General features: G+C 37.5%; 1 protein-coding gene across 1 annotated transcript; it reads left to right on the forward strand.

Moving 5' to 3' along the window:
• The first annotated feature begins 5675 nt into the window (after positions 1-5675).
• On the forward strand, positions 5676-7995 carry LOC140944078 (uncharacterized). The gene is made up of 3 exons (XM_073393191.1): positions 5676-5836; positions 6327-6524; positions 6890-7995. The coding sequence occupies exons 1-3, from the start codon at positions 5743-5745 to the stop codon at positions 7015-7017; spliced, it is 420 nt and encodes a 139-aa protein (XP_073249292.1). The 5' UTR covers positions 5676-5742; the 3' UTR covers positions 7018-7995.
• The last annotated feature ends 8243 nt before the right edge of the window (positions 7996-16238 follow it).

The following is a 16238-nucleotide window of genomic DNA, read 5'->3' on the forward strand; positions in this document are numbered from 1 at the left end:
TCAATTGAACCAATGTGCCCCTGGACCTTTTGTCGCAAAACGCCATTTAAAGTTAGTCAAGCCGTTTTCTGGTCAAGCCCCTTCTCCGACTTTTTCTGAGGGGAGGGGAGGGGTCGGCTGTCGTAGACTGGCTAGTCAATATCTGGTTAAAAAGAACTAAAACTGCCTAACACCCAGTCCACACGTGTCCGTTTTTGTTTGAAAACGGTGATTTCTTTTCCGGTATGGCCTACCGTCTACACGCATCCAGTGAAAACGGGGTCTCATCTTTTCCGGCAAAAATTCTCTCCAGAGTGGAGAATCAGATGCTATACTCGTTTGGATGAATGAAAGAGCAGGTTTTCAAAAGCGATTACGTCACAGTGTTGGATACCAGTTAATACGCATGCTCCAATCAAAGATGGTGCCAGTCACCATTGCTTTTTCGCGTAAACAAGCGAAGTGCTTTCAATTTTTATTTTTTAACTAAACGGAGAAAAAAAATCTAGAAATTTAGGCACTAGAAGCGGCTCGTTCTGTCACAGAGCAATTCGTCGTCGAAATTACAAAACAATTTCATAGCTGAACTTTGAAGCACTTTCCTATTACCTTCTTTTGCTCCATAGAATTTTCTGAAATTAATTTGTTTAGCATTCCAAGAAATCATAACATTATGATCTCTTGCGCAAACTTAATAAAAGCTGATACCAGACATTTCAGCCAAAAATATCAGCAAAATAGACGCGATTTTCTTCGAAAAGTACGGTCCACTTATGCGCTTATTTCGTAAAATATTTATGACCAGTAAAGTCAAATTATTCCATATTATTGCCGAATGTAGCTGTAAGTCTTTCTCGAAGTTTTCTGGCCATCCCAATAGAAACCGAAAAGAAAAGATAAGGCATAAAGTTCGTTATTATTCATTCAAAATATTTCCCCGATTCTGATTGGCTAAAAGCACACGTTTAATTCACCATAACCAGTTACTGATGACCAAATTTGGAAGAAATTTGACTTTAACGAGGAAATGACGTCAAAAATGCAGTGTTTTCGCAGGTTAAGGCACCGTCAACCGAGAAGACCTGGGGACGAGGTTGAGTTGTTTTGGTTGTGAACTTGAAAAAATGGCGGACATTTCACTCGTTTCAAGAGTAACAACTGGGCCCCAAAATAGCTAAAAACATGGCAAGAACACCAAGAAGACAACACGAAGGGCGACATCTGGTATTTAGAGAATATTTGCGGAGCTGGACAAACCTAAACGTACACTATCGGAGATGAACTGAACATCGATGGATCGATGGAGGTAAGCATGTTTTAGCTATGTTTTTAAACTAGAAATTATTTTGAATGAATAATAAAACAGTTATTGAATTCGGCTTTCGTATCATATGAAGAATTATGTAGATCTCAGAGGGTGTTATCCGCCTCGGCCTACGGCCTCGACGGATAACACCCTCCTCGATCTCCATAATTCTTCATAAGATACTCAGCCTCATTCATTAACTGTTAATTATAGTTCAATACCTCTGACGCCTGCGTTTATGACGGCGGAGCCACCTTGAAAACACAGATACTCAAAACCCGTATTAAAATAAATCCTATTGACTTGCTATCTCAGTAAAGGTACATTAAAAAAAAAACAAGATCTCGACCCTCTGAACACACCCTTTCTTCAAGTAACCACGCCACGCTTAAGTGGAAAGGTGACGTCATTACCCATTCAACTAGGATATATTGGTCAGACTTCAATGCATGCTGATCAAATACGTCTGTCTCTCGCAATCGACTAAAGCTATCCCCATGAACTTTTCACACACGTTTTCAAATAGAAAGAGACTTCATGAAATAAAATTGAATTTCCAAAGCGACTTCGTTTTCTTCAGAAAATTTCTCAGTTAATACTGTTATATTTTTAACCGTCAAAAATTGATCTTAAAATATCCCGATAATGCTCACATAAAATTTGCTCGAACTTGAGGAACATTGGGGGGGGGGGGGGGGGGGGCTTCTACAGGGACAAGCTTTCGTGTCCGATTCCGAGAAATTCGACCGCACTAAAATAGACCATGATAACATTATGTTGCCATGACAACCATGATGTCAATAAAACACTGGTCGTAACAAATAAATCAAAGTCATCTTTCTCTAATACAGCCGTGGAGACCGTTTGCCAGATATTTTCGTGAATGGCGATGCAGCTTATTCTCAGACTTTGTGGGGCACAGCTAGTCATTAAAATCTGTGAAAATCCACTTAAGCCATCTTAAACCCCATTTTTGTACTACAAATGTTTTCCAAAGTCTTATTTCACCCAGCTTTTAATTTTGATTATCAGGAGTATTGCAATTTTGGTTAATTCAAAAGGTTTTTCAAAAAGCAAGCGCCTACTATACCTTTCCTGCCCATAAAAGTGAAGCAAACGTTGGTTATGCCAGATCAACTTTTCACTTTGCGGTCAGCAAAAAAAGGACTGTGCGATAAAAAACAAAGTATTAGCTAACTAGCTAAAGGTGCAAAGATAAAATTATTTTTCAATTAATTGTGTATTCAAAGAATTTATTCTAGTGTTCATAATCATTTTATTTTTACTGTACTGACCTTAGTTACAAGTGTGAAAAGGCGTCGTTCTTAATGCGCAAATTTCTCTAAGATCCTCGTTTTTTAAACTCTTTGCTGCCGCAAATGAGCGGAACGCTGAGAAGAAAAAAAGGCAAAACAAGATTGGTATCATTTTTACACCAAGTGAAGAAAGAAAATGCACTGAAATCAATAAAAGCGGTAAAAGAATTGGAACTTACCGATCGTAAGATTAGCAAGTCTCTTCTCAGTTCGAAGTGTACCTGTATGCTGCTCTCACAATGAGAATGCTCGCATTTACAGGCAGTTATGCAGGCTGTTAGACCGTTTTGCTTAAAATGCTATTGTCAGGAATGCGTTTGGCAGATTTGTACTGCATTAGTTACATTTTCTATTGTATGTTCACCTCAAGGACTTTTCATTGTAACTTAGTTTCCTGCCTCAAAATAGGAAACCAAGTATGTTTGCTTAACAAAACCGTGATGAGTCTAGTTTTGCTACATCCCAGAGAAATAACGAACAGTGTAACATGGGGAAAGTGTATTTAGGTGGTTTAACTCTTGGAATAACTCCAACTTACTCCCGTCATTGAAAGAATCTTTACAGTTTGGACTTTCCGAAAATGAACCCAACAATAGCAGCCCTACAATAGCCGCCTCTATTATTTATGAGATTTTTCATTCATTCAAGTAAACTTCTTAACAAAGCACTATACTCTCTCAGACTTTGCTAACCAAAAAGAAATTAAATACCAGCTAGAACAATTTTGTTTTTCATAAACTCTATTTAGTTAAACAGCCAATGTTGTAAGATACACTTCGTCTCTTCCCTCTTTTTTGATTCCTTATTACACAGTTATGTCCTTTTTGTGAACTATAACAGTGTTATTTAAATAAAATACATGAGAAACAAAAACACAAAAACAAAGCAAAAAACAAACATAAAACATATGGTATATTTTATGTTATCCGGCAGTAGTTTCATAGCTGTTTTAGTAACGTTTGTGCGTACCTATGTCCTCCAACGTTTCAGCAGGGTCATACTTGGTTTTTTTCTTTAAAACTGTAAATTATGAAAATAGATCTGTATAAAATAGTGGGAAACAGCCGGCCTTTCTACCCGTTTCTGCAGGGTATGTCTAAGAACTGATCATGAGGCTATTCTTCAATTTTTAATTTTCAATTTTAAAAGCGTTGCGGTGTCTCACTGGATAAGCTTCCTGGGGAAATTACAAATGAAGTAACAGGTGATCACTTTTGTCAATGTTTTGCGGCCGTCGTAGAGTTTTTACAATTTTTAATCTAAAGTGTATATGACATGAAAGGTTTTAAATCTAATTTTGTTCCTCACATAAGTTTGATTAACAATTCTGAACTGTGAAAATGTGTCGTCCAAAAAAATTCATGAATTTTGGCCTTTCAAAAACTACTTTTTCCCCTTGAAAAATGCCCCAGAGACTCCGAACCAATAAAAAAGAAAGTGGGTTAAAGTGCCCATCACCAAAAATTTTTTATTTTCTTATCTGAAACTATACCTTATTAAAATAACTTCTGCGAAAAAATTTTGCGATTTGAACAAAAGCCGATTTTTTTACAATTTTTTGAAAACGTTCAAATTGGCCGCCATTTTACACACCGTTCGTCTTAGTCTTCTCTCGGAGTATGACGTCATATGACGTACTTTAAGGAACATGTGACTTTATCGCAGGTAAACATTGAAGAGTTCTGGCAGGTTTCTCTTCGTGAAAGTTCACTTTATCCCGTGCAAAAGGTCAAAATGCCAGAAAGGTGCGTTGCGGCGAGATGTAGCAATGTGTCTAACCCTAAGAAGGGAATTAGTATGCATAAAATACCGTTTTTTGGGTCGACTAACCCCACAGCCCAAAGAAGGCGAAAGCGATGGGTTGGCGTTGTGCTTTCGAAGAGGAAAGATTGGACTCCGGGGAAGACGTCCTCCTTGTGTTCGCTTCATTTTAGAGAGGACAACTTCAACTTTCGCCTGATTCGGATTTGAAACATTCACTGAGGTCCGACGATATAGGAACTTGTGTATTTTCTACAATACACGCGAAAGAAGAATCAGAGGAACCACCTTCCAAGAGGGAGAAGCGCATGGTAAGCAACCGACGCAAATGTGTGAAAATTTACCTATTACCACGTGCTTTTGGTGGTTTTACAAATGGCAAGGATTCAGACTCCTTTCCGATATATGCACAGAGTTACACACTTAATTTTCTTTCTTGTTTTTGTCTATAATTATAACAGCTTGTAAGATCTGCAAAGTCTCGTTTGAGAACACTCAACGAGTCTGCAACATCAACATGAGCTTTTGTAGTCCTTCATCAAGTACGCAGCTAGAAGTGGTAAGATGCTGTTGGATTTTTTTCTTTTTTTTTCGCTTTCGTCCTAGGCAGTCTTTTGTGATCATAGGACATGGATCAATCCTGGTGTGTGTAATTTGTATTATACATGTCTTTTAAGCTCTATATTCCATTTTAACTGTCCAAGACGAAAAACTGAACATAATTTTGCCTCCAATGTCAATTGTGTGTAGCATATGTCGAGTTTTTGTTAAACATGATTAATATTTGCTTGCATCATACTGAACATTCAAGAAATTGTTTCTTTTGGCAGATCCTGACATTTATAGTAAATTTGTGAAAAATTCAAAGCTTTTCTTACAGGTCATGTACACTTACTGTAGATTCAATAGAACATCTATCACAGGAAAAAATAACGGATTCCCATTTTTGGATATTTTAGGGTATTTAAAGAATTCCCGCAAAAATCCCAGATTTGGAAGAGTGAGACAAGTCCCAATCAGGGAACTTGGTTGGGAATTCCCTGGTTGGGACTTGTCTCACTTTGCCAAATTTGGGATTGTTATGGGTATTCTTTAAATACCCTAAAATATTCAAAAATGGGAATCTGATATTTTTTCCTGTGTATGATAATATCTATTCACTTTCACATCAGGAAAGTGCCTCACATAGGTCAAAGGCCCTGTTTACACTTGCCCCGTTGGAGATCCATGTTGTTGTTTTACTCTTAAGTAAATGTCTGAAACGAGTTTATTTTATTTTAATTATAATATTTCTATTTTTAGCTCACTTAGTATATGAGAAAGTAAAGAAAGCCCTGACCTCTGACAGCCTGAAGAAGGGAATCATGAAAGCATTCCTGTATGCCCAGACAGACTGCCTGGAAGGGTTTCATTCTGTCCTTAACTTCTTTGCACCCAAGATTATTGCTTATTCCTATCTTGGAATGTTCTGCAGGTAGGCTAAAATGTTACTTTTTGACTGTGTAATAGCATCTTATATATACCTCCCCTAGCATTAAAGACTCTACAGATTATTAATGGTTTATTTGCCAGTTGAACAATAGTGTATTATTTTTTGTTTGCTTGGCCAGGAAAATGAAACTTTTAAAATACTATCATTGCTTTTTAAATAAAAATATTAGCAACTTTTGATGATATGCATATTGTTCTCATGCTGTAGGCACATACTAGCTGCATTACATTTTAACTTCAATTTACACCGTGATGACAAAGTTAATCAAGATGGAAGTGTCTTGCTGAAAATGACATTCCCCAAATTCAAGAATGGTGAAGCAACTGTGCGGAACCACAAGATTGAGCCAAACTTTGGTATTTAACCACCATTCATCCAACAGTTAAAATAGCTTTCTAAGTATCATTCTACTTTTTTTTGTTTCATACTTCTTCATAAATTATTACCTTGTTTTTGTTCAATGAACATTTAGACTATGTTGGAGAACTCTTCAAGTTTTACATGACCCTAAGCAAACAGCAACTTCAAGATGCATGCAATGACATGAAGAAAATGGTTGCTCAGCCAATGAACAGCATGCTGGATAAACAACCCAGGGAAGAGGCCATCAGGAAGATAGAAAAGAGGATGAACATGGTTACAACAGCTGTTCCCCCCACAGCACCATCTGGTATGTGTTTTGGAACTTGAAGCAGCATTGTTTAAAATCTAAAGTTGTAGATTGATGACGGGTGAGCCTAGTGAGGCTGATCAATTCCCTTGAGGGGAGGCTTGGTGATCAATCCCCTTATTTTTTAGCAAATGGTTTGAACCCAGTAGTCTTTTCATGCATTGTTGTTTGATTGTCTGCTTTAGTGTAGTCCTGAGGAGGACTTGTTTTTGTTTGCTGATGTTTAGACAACCTGTGCAGAAGTAAGTCATTTCAGGGTCCTTTGCATAAGCAAAGAATTATACTTAAATGAAGGTTCGCTCTGTCAGAAAAAGGAACATTTTATTCTATCATCTGTCCTTATCTCAATACATTTTTTATTGCAGTGCCAAATCAGACATGGGGTGAACAAAGAGAACGGCCTGCAAGAGCACGCCCTGTTTGCTCTTTATGCAAGAAGCCAATGAGAGGACATAGTGCCGTCTTAGATTGTCCAAGAAACAATAAAGAATAAGACATTTTTATTCTGCATAAAAATGGAAGAAAAGTGATTTGTTATATAAACAGATGTGAAATACTAGAGAATCTTTACAGAAAAAGTTGATCTCCTAATCTAGTCAGAAATTTTACTCAATTATTGCACTCTATTGTGAAACAAGTCATATTTAAGTCATATTATTGTCAACACTCCTAAAGAAATTTTTTTTAAAATGACCACACATCAATCAATATCCTCAAGTTTTTGGTTGTCCTGATTTCCAAGTTGAAAAGAATTAACTTTTTAGAGTGATTGCCATTGGTCAAAAATCCCAAGGCCCTTGGCATTTAATTGTCATCTTGAACGAAATGTTTTTAAAGGTTGGTATGTTTGTACAGAAACCAAACAGCAGCTACTACATGGAGCATAGAGATTTTGAACTGTTACCAAATAGCAAAGTTCACCATATGTGATTTGTCTTCACTACTGTTATTTACAGTTAAATAAAAGAGAAGATTGGAACTTCCCAATAAAATATTGATTTTAAAAATTAACAATAATTGGACAATGTTGAGCAAGATTTTGTGATTTGTCAGTGGGGAGCAGATGAAAGCCAAACACTGAGGCAAATAATATTTATTATTGATCTGCGAGACTCTGACAAATCACTATATTTTGCAATAACTGAGGTCAATAATATTGTTTTGTCATTCAATCACCAGTTTTTTTTATTTGCAGCAAAGCAAAGTTGGATGACATTGTCCTTGAGTAGACCATTATTTGTAGGCAGTTAGGCACGCAGCCATTGAAAAGGAAGGAAAATTTGCAATGAATGATAATTACAATTCATTGAAAAAAAAAAAAAAATAGTGCCAAGTTTAAACTACAGGGGAATAGGTACAAGTCTCCTTAAATGGATGGAAATCAATGAAAGCAAATTGGCTTTTTACGACTTTGAAATAAATAACCTTAATTTCAAGTTCAGGCTCAAGATGTTCATAGCATTGAAAAAACTTGAAAAAAATGTGAAAAAATGTGATAAAGAAATTCATCATGTGGCCATACAACTTGTGACAGCCCCAAATTCCATGCTACCCTTACTTAAATATACTCAGCTGCATTCACTAAATGAATGTCTGTAGGGGAACTTAATCTTCCTCTAACTAAAAACCAGCTAGTTGCTCGTCCTCCTTGGTAAGAACTGATTTCTGAATAGCAGCATATGCACAGGCAGGGAGAGGTATCCTTTTTTTCCCCAGGTGTTCATAGACAAGTCTTGTAAACTCCCGGCAATCAATTGATCGGAGATATCTACAACAAATGTAAAAGAAATGCTACTGCTGTAGAACAGATTTTATACGTCAATATCAGTGTTACATTAAAGTTGTACAATTAACCCCGAGAAGTAAAGAAAATGAAGGGTTCTTCGCGGACAACTTCACTCGACATGGGCCTCAACACAACCTTCCAGCTCCTTGCAGCAATAGCATTCACTAATGTGTATGAACAGATTACTGCTACAAATTCCACAAGTACACGTAAACGTAAAATATAGACGCGAGTAATGCCGCAAACATTGAAAAGCTTCTAAACTGACTCGAGAGCAATGTAGAAGATATATAGTTCTTTTGTTGCTGCTGAACGTTCGAAGCAGTAGCCCGCAGAACTATCAAGAAAACTTACCAGTCAGCCACACGAACGCCGTTTTCAAGACTCTTTTCCAGCTCTTCTAAGTTCTTCCAACTGATCTCTTTCAGCTTGTTCACACCGACTGTTTTGCAGCCATTGATCAGCTAAAGGCTCGTCTGCGTACGGCTCGAGCCAATCGTCTTGTATGTTGTTTTCTGTTTCTCATACGACCGCTTCTACCTCGATGGTCTCGTCTTCACTTCTTGATTTTTCACTTTCTGTTTCAAAACAACTTTCTTCTTGCGAAGACATAGCGATTCAATCCTTACTTGTAATCGATCTTTTATGTGTACAGCTAGTGAAGGCAAGGTAAAGCGAGTTCCTTAATTTACGTCACATGACGTCATAGCCGAGCCTGCAAGTTTGCGTGATCAGCGGCGCGGGTGTACCGCAAAAATGTAGACTTCAAAAAATTGTAAAAAAATCGGCTTTTGTTCAAATCGCAAAATTTTTTCGCAGAAGTTATTTTAATAAGGTATAGTTTCAGATAAGAAAATAAAAAATTTTTGGTGATGGGCACTTTAACGTAATGTGACGTCAGTTAAGGTGGCTCGATAGGATGAACGGTAGTAACTAACAATGCATTTGTAATATGTAGAAAATGTTATCTATTGTTGTCCACGAAAATATGGAATTGGGAGACAATACCCCTAAATAATGAAACTCTCTCACTTGTAAACACAAAATTTCCGACAAAAATTAGCGAATTGTAACCCTTATTTTACTGCCTTACAAGATATAAATATTCTTGAAACTCAAAGGTCATGTAAAACGATGGTTAATCTCGAGAATTTAAAATTAAAAAAAAAAAAATCTGTCAAGCGGTTTCAAAATTATTCGCTTATTTGTTTAAGTAGACCAAAATGTTAACAAAACTGCGAACAAGAGCGCCTCGATACACACTAATCAAATCGTTCTTTCTAGCAATTGACAGGAGCTATCCCAATGATCTTTCACACATGTTTTTAAAAAGATTGAAACTACTACGGAGGACAAATTGCATTTCAAAAGCTCTTCGTTTTCTACAGATAACGGCCGAACATCAAGATTGTCCAGTTTCCATTGTATTTCTAACCTTAAAACTTCATCCCAAAATATCTCGATAAAGCTTCTATAGATTTTGCTTAAACTTCACGAACATCGAGGCGGCTGTTGGAGGGAAAAGCTCCCGTGAACGATTTTGGAAGAACAGTTCCCATTGCCACAAAATACGGCTGCAGGTAAAATAGGTAATGGTGCAATTTTCCCCGTGTACTAAACAGATTGGTGGAACCGTATATATACTAAACAGATTGGTGGAACCGTAAACCTCCACCAAAAATCTCTAATTTGAACTACAATGGTAGCTCCGTGGAAAAGATTGCAGATATCTTTAAACAGCTCTTTTAGTCGATTCTATTGCAAGTTTGAATAAAGACAACGTGGAAGAGTGTGATCACTCCAAACTAAGGAACTTTATTTCATCAAAGATTGGACTCTGGAGCTTCTTATAGCATCCCGCTAATTTCTGAAATAGAGGTTTCGAATATCCTTAAATCGATTACTAGCAACAAGGGTACAGGTCATCATGGTCTCAGCCCGCGCATCCTGAAAGAATGTTCATCACACCTTTACTCTCCTTTGTACAAAATGAATCTGACATCTAAAAAACTCGAGAACTTTCAGCGCTAATTTGTCATGCACTGGTTGTGACTAGAATGGATACCCCAAAGTCAGATGGTCATCTTCACTCAAAATACATGATAGGAGTCTTATAACTTAAAGTTTTAAAAAAGAGAAGAAAGAAAACAGTAGGTAGTATGTAGGACTTGAAACCGCACCATCTGATTTAAAATCCACATCCGTATCCACTACACCGTCAAGGGCCAACTGCCGACACAAGTTAATTTCAACGTACTTTACATGGCATTGATCATTACATTATTAAAAGTTCTAACGCTTTTTAAAACAGTGCTTAACCCTAATCACTGAAATTCGGTGCTAAACCGTGTACTCAACACATTTCCTTGCACAATTGTCTCTTACTCTGATTTTCCTACTTTTCTCAAACATGCATGTGCCCAATAAATTCGCATAAATATAGTATAGCGTGGTATAGAACATAGCGTTGTGTAATAAACATAAAGTGTCCAACCCGATTTTAAGGTGTCCATTTTAGTCACAACATTACCTGATTGGCCCTCTCAAATAGAATGCAGGCTCGCTAGTACTTGCCAGTAATTAACGAAAAAATGGGATAAAAAAAGGAGAATGAAGAATAATATGCTTTGTTACCTGTATGGAGTTTGGGACACCTAAATAGTAGATAAAACTAATCAAGTTGGCACGCCAATTTTCATAGCCGCAAAGCTAATGCGTACACCTAGATTTGGAATCACTGGTGTTAACTCCGATTTAACAGAATCATGACGGAATGTAGTCTCAGAATTCTCTTAACCCTTTTCGGACGGCTCGGCTCGGTTTCGGCTCGGCTCGCACACGACCCCATACGGAACTATGTATACATTTCTCCCGGACTCCGCCATTTGGGCTTTCAGTTGAAGTTAATAGGGAGCTTTAGCATCGACGACGACAACGGCAGACGTCGTTTATTCCAATTTGCTGAAAATGGCAAGCGTAGGCGAATTTCGCTGGAGCTGATTTCTTTAGGACCGCACCCAAGTTTAGAAAGAGAAAAAGAGATTCGTCGTCGCTTGTTTACGTCCTCCATAAAACTTGCAATTAGGCATTTTCACGTCGTAATGGCGCAAGGACGGTAAAGAAATGTACAAAAAAGCGTGATGCGCGTGCAAAGTTGCTGTTTTTGCAAATATAAACCTATTGCTTCTTTTGACGTCCTCGTTGCCGTTGCCGTCGCCGTCGTCGTTGCTAAAGCTCCCTAATGAATTGGTAAGCAACAACGTCAGCAAAGATAGATCTTTGCTGACCAATCCTGACAGCGTTATACTCACCAAAAAAGGTAACATTTTGGGGAAAAATCCACTGCCAATTTTGCTGTTTACATACTACTCTTTGAAAATTAAATTTGTCCCTTTCCTAAAAAGTTAGCCAGCCACAATTCCATGCAAAAGAAAGACGATAAAGTGGGCAAAAAAACTGCCAATAAAGAAGGAAAAGAAGGAAAAAAAGAGAGCGAGAGAGAAAGATCAAAATAGATTCGCAAAAAATAAAAATAAAAGAAGTCCAAACATTGGCGTTTGCGCATGCGTGGAAAACAAAAAAGCTGTTTGATTACACCAGCCGGAAAATACGCCTTTTTTTCATTCGAAACTCATTTTTAGCCATTCTTATGATAATTAGCCGAAAACTAGTCTAAGGAAGAGGAACTGGTGAAAAATGCGGTTTTTTCGCTTCTAGCCGGCCGTCACCAAAGGGTCAAGAAGTGACAATCTATGTGGAGACCTTTCTACGCCTTCTTTCAACAGTACTCTGGCTCGTTTTTTCATGTTTGGTGGGTTTTCAAAATTTCATTTAAACGTTGTCTCAACATGGTCGAAACATTTCTTTTGTTGTGTTGTTGGTAGAACCTCTCTTTCAGTGCATCCCTTTCAACTTTGATCAGGCACCAAACGTCAATCTTCGGAAAATATCTGTTCGGAAGACGTTTTGATATCTAGAATTTTCGGAACATTTGTTGTAAAATTTCTTGCTTGCCTGCCTCTCCTAGGATTTTCGAACATCTAAAAAATGGAATAATTGCCCATTTTTAACGGATATTTACCCTAAAAAGGTCACCTAGAATATTCGGGAGCCTCTTTTCTGGCTGAGTCTAAGTTTTGATCCCTATAATTTTCGGATCACTAGACTTTCAGGTAGGAAATCCGAATAGATGAAAAATTTTTAGGGGATAAAAATATGCCTATATTTACTGTTTAAATACTAAAATACGTTTAACAATGCTATGTTTAAGTGGTTTTGAACTATATTTTCTTTGGGTGCTCCTATTTGATGAACACGTGCAAACACACTCAGTACATCCCTTTTTGCGGTGATAAACGGCACATGCAATTCACGTTTATCGAGGGAATGTCGAATGATCAATTGACAACTGAGAAGGCATTGTCTGACGGCTCGAAATAACTTAACAAACTCTGTCAAGAATATTAAAAGAATATCAAAACAGCTTTACTAGAATTTTAAACAATTGCCCAGTGTATTATCTGTAAATGGTCGTAATCTTCTGAACGTTACATGTTTTGACTCATGATGAGGACGAAGAGAGGGCAAGAGAACGCCACTGTCGTCTTTACTTTCTCCGACATCTCTTGTTCTGCTGGACACGAAAGTGAAAATTCTTCTTCACTTCTGTTTTGTCTTGGAATTTTTAGCTTGCGTGTTGTTGCTCATGATTAATTGCCGGAAGTTAAACCACTCGGCGCTTACTTAAACTCCTTATTCCCTTAAGATTACTTGTATTCCAGAAATAAACCAGCGAAGTTTCGAGAACTCTTGATTTTAGCCAAAGCGGAACATCATTAACAGGAAACCAGTTTTAAATATTTAAAAATATTCTGGGCTTGTACCCGCGTTGAAGCATTTAACACTTGAATAATTTCGAAACAATATACATGTACAGAACTAGGCGTGTTTATCGAATCTAACTTCCAGGACTTTCAAGGTTTTTAATTTTATATGCCATCCGGAAATAGGATTAACTTTCTTACACTTTTTTATTATTATTCATTTAGTTCAAAGATTCATTTCCTGACTAAAGTTATTATAAAACGCTTCGATTGCTATACTATTAACAACTTTCCTGTTTCGTTTAGTATTGCCAAGAGAGACAGAGAGAGAGAGAGAGTAATTATGCTCTCTTGGTACTGATTGCGCATTCAAGTTTACTGTGTCAGTGGCTATTACGTCATTCATAGCCTCTTGAATGTATTTATTAGTATACTTTTAAGAGGCCAATAAGTTCATGTTTTTTGTAGACCTCATTGACTTTTGTTTATCTGAATAAATAGCTGCAGTCTACTAAGTTGACGTAAGTTGAGTGAAAACTTCAATATTTTGTAACAATGTAATCTGTCGAAAGTTTACTAAGCGATAGGTAAAAACAGAAGATTAATTGATTTTGGAATCTTGAACAGAAAAAATATCGAACAAAGGAAAAGACTTGTGGATAATCAGCCAGATGAAAACTGTAACCTACTTTTTCTCCGCCCTAGAAATAGTTTTTCAGCTCGAAAGCCGTCACCAGTTTAATAGTCCGTACTTTTAAACTGAGTCTAGGAGACGTTTTTCTCTCTCTAGAAGAGGATATAAAAGAGACGGGGATGCCCTTGAGAAATTTAAGAATAAAAACCCCAAAAGGTGACAAGTTTGGGCGTGGCTCAAGCTTTATTTCACTCCCAAAAAGAGACCATGTTTCAACAGAACATTTCGGCGTCCGTTTTTATGTATGGTATTTCTTCATGAACATCCCTAAGGCCCGATTAAGACGCCGAACTTTTCATGAGCCGAACCTAATTCGAAATAAGGCCAATCTAAACTATTTAGACCGCCTTAATTGATTCAGACACCGATCTTAATTCCAGCCGAACTTAATTAATTCAATAGGAGAAAAATGCTCATTTTGGTGAAACTGTTCGCAAAATACGTTGTCATAATTTATGCATTAGGTTCTCGGTACATGAAAAGTTCGGCGTCTGAATCAAAGCCGTTCCAAAGTCGCTCCAAAGGCGAAATTCCCGGCCGAGCTAGGCGAAAAGAACGGCCGAGCCGTTCGAAATTGAGACAGGCGTTCCTAGTTGATTCAGACGTCGAACTCTTCATGTACTTCAAAGTATTAGGTTCGGCTCATGAAAAGTTCGGCGTCTGAACTGGGCCTAAGCTATAATACTGGCGTTCTGTGCTGAAAACCATAAGGCCCCTAGTCTAATGCAAACTGGGGCGCTTATTAAGTACTTTTAGATACATTTTATTGCCACTTTCGTACTATCTTCAAGCAACTTTTAATTTTTGCCAAAAGTGTGTGTGTGTGTGGGGGGGGGGGGGGGGGGAGGGCACGGGCCCACCTACCCCCCTACTCTTACGGCCCTGATTTAGAGCGAGGAGATCGAGAAAGAATGGAGGAGAAGAGAAAACAGCAATGCTTGCACCCAGTCTTTAAATTGACTGTTCAGTTGGAGATAGTTTTTGAACGACGTGTACTGCATGAACATGGACTATATTTTGGGAGAAATTAAACACGTTTTCAAAAATCTAACAAGATATGCAATCCATAAAACATTGAAACAAAAAACTTAGGCTGCGGCGCCCTAGGGTCTCTCAGAGTTGCCAAAAAAAAAAAAACAACTGGATTATTGAGCCCATCATATAAAAAAACTATAAATAAACGACGGGTTAAGGGCGGACTAACCTCTTTTTGTTTTCTCCCCTCGTGTTGTCGTTCAGTTTGAGCAAAAATCAAACTTAAATATACTATCAGTATGCTATCAGTTTGCAATGCGAGGTGTGCGTTTACAACTTTTCTACAGGTATCTGACGAAACTTAAGATCATGTTTGCATGAACAATCCCAAACGGTGTATTATACAATTAATGATTAAATTAGAGAGCCAAAAGTAAGTATGAAGCGATGGCTATATGCCCCCTGGCAGAAAATTGCTAAGAGATAACTAAAGCAACAGAGAGGGACCTTAAACGGGTACGGATCACTCTGCCGGTAGTTTTACATTGCTTGACATTCGTTATGACAAATTAAAAAGAGACACAAAGAAAAACTTGGAAACGTGAGGGCCATGCAGACAGCCCCTTTCTTGAAGCAGTGTGTTTATCCGGCGTGTGGGGCCTTTGTTCATGTTTGTTCTTTGCCAAAACTCCGCTGTGTAGCTCAAGCCTGTTTAAAGAGGGATTAACGCTTTCCATCAATCGTAAGTTTAATTGCTTTTTTAATTTTTTCTTAAAAAAGTATCCCATAGCTAAAATTTATCGACATTTTAAAAAGAAATTTTAAAACGTCGCTTGCTCGATCAAGCGTTTGCTCGCCACTTCTTATCTAAATAGTATTTTTAGCTCTTTGGCTAGAGACGGAACTAAATTTGCATAACTTAAACGGTGTAATTTACGTCAAAGCCCCAACAATATCGTTTTAAGAAAATGTTTTGATCCACCCTAATCTTTCATAGAAAGATTTTTCCGGGACTAGGTTTTTTCAACTCGTTTCGGTTCGTTCTAATATCCGTCTCTACCCGCAGGAGTGTCTGGTTTTGTTTGTGGCGGAAAGGGACGAAAAAACATTTGCATTCGGTAATTTCCTTTCCGATAACTTAACCTCATGTAATACAATCAAACCTTAACAGAGTTTTATATCGCTTTTTTTCTTAATCATCTTTTCCAGACGGATAGTTGAGTAAAGCCACTCAAAGTGACAGCTATAACAGAGCAGAGCCAATCAAAAAACTGGCTGAAAGGCAATAGTCAATGAGGACAATTTGTACTTTTGTGGAGAGTAGGGTAGGGGAAACACTACGATCCGTTTTTAATGGGATCTTTTTTAGTTTTAATGATTGTAGTGTCAAGATTCTGCACAGTCTTACTGATAAAATGAAAATTTGAGTTTTAAAT

Source organism: Porites lutea, chromosome 7, assembly GCF_958299795.1.
Source record: "Porites lutea chromosome 7, jaPorLute2.1, whole genome shotgun sequence".
Classification (NCBI taxonomy): domain Eukaryota; kingdom Metazoa; phylum Cnidaria; class Anthozoa; order Scleractinia; family Poritidae; genus Porites; species Porites lutea.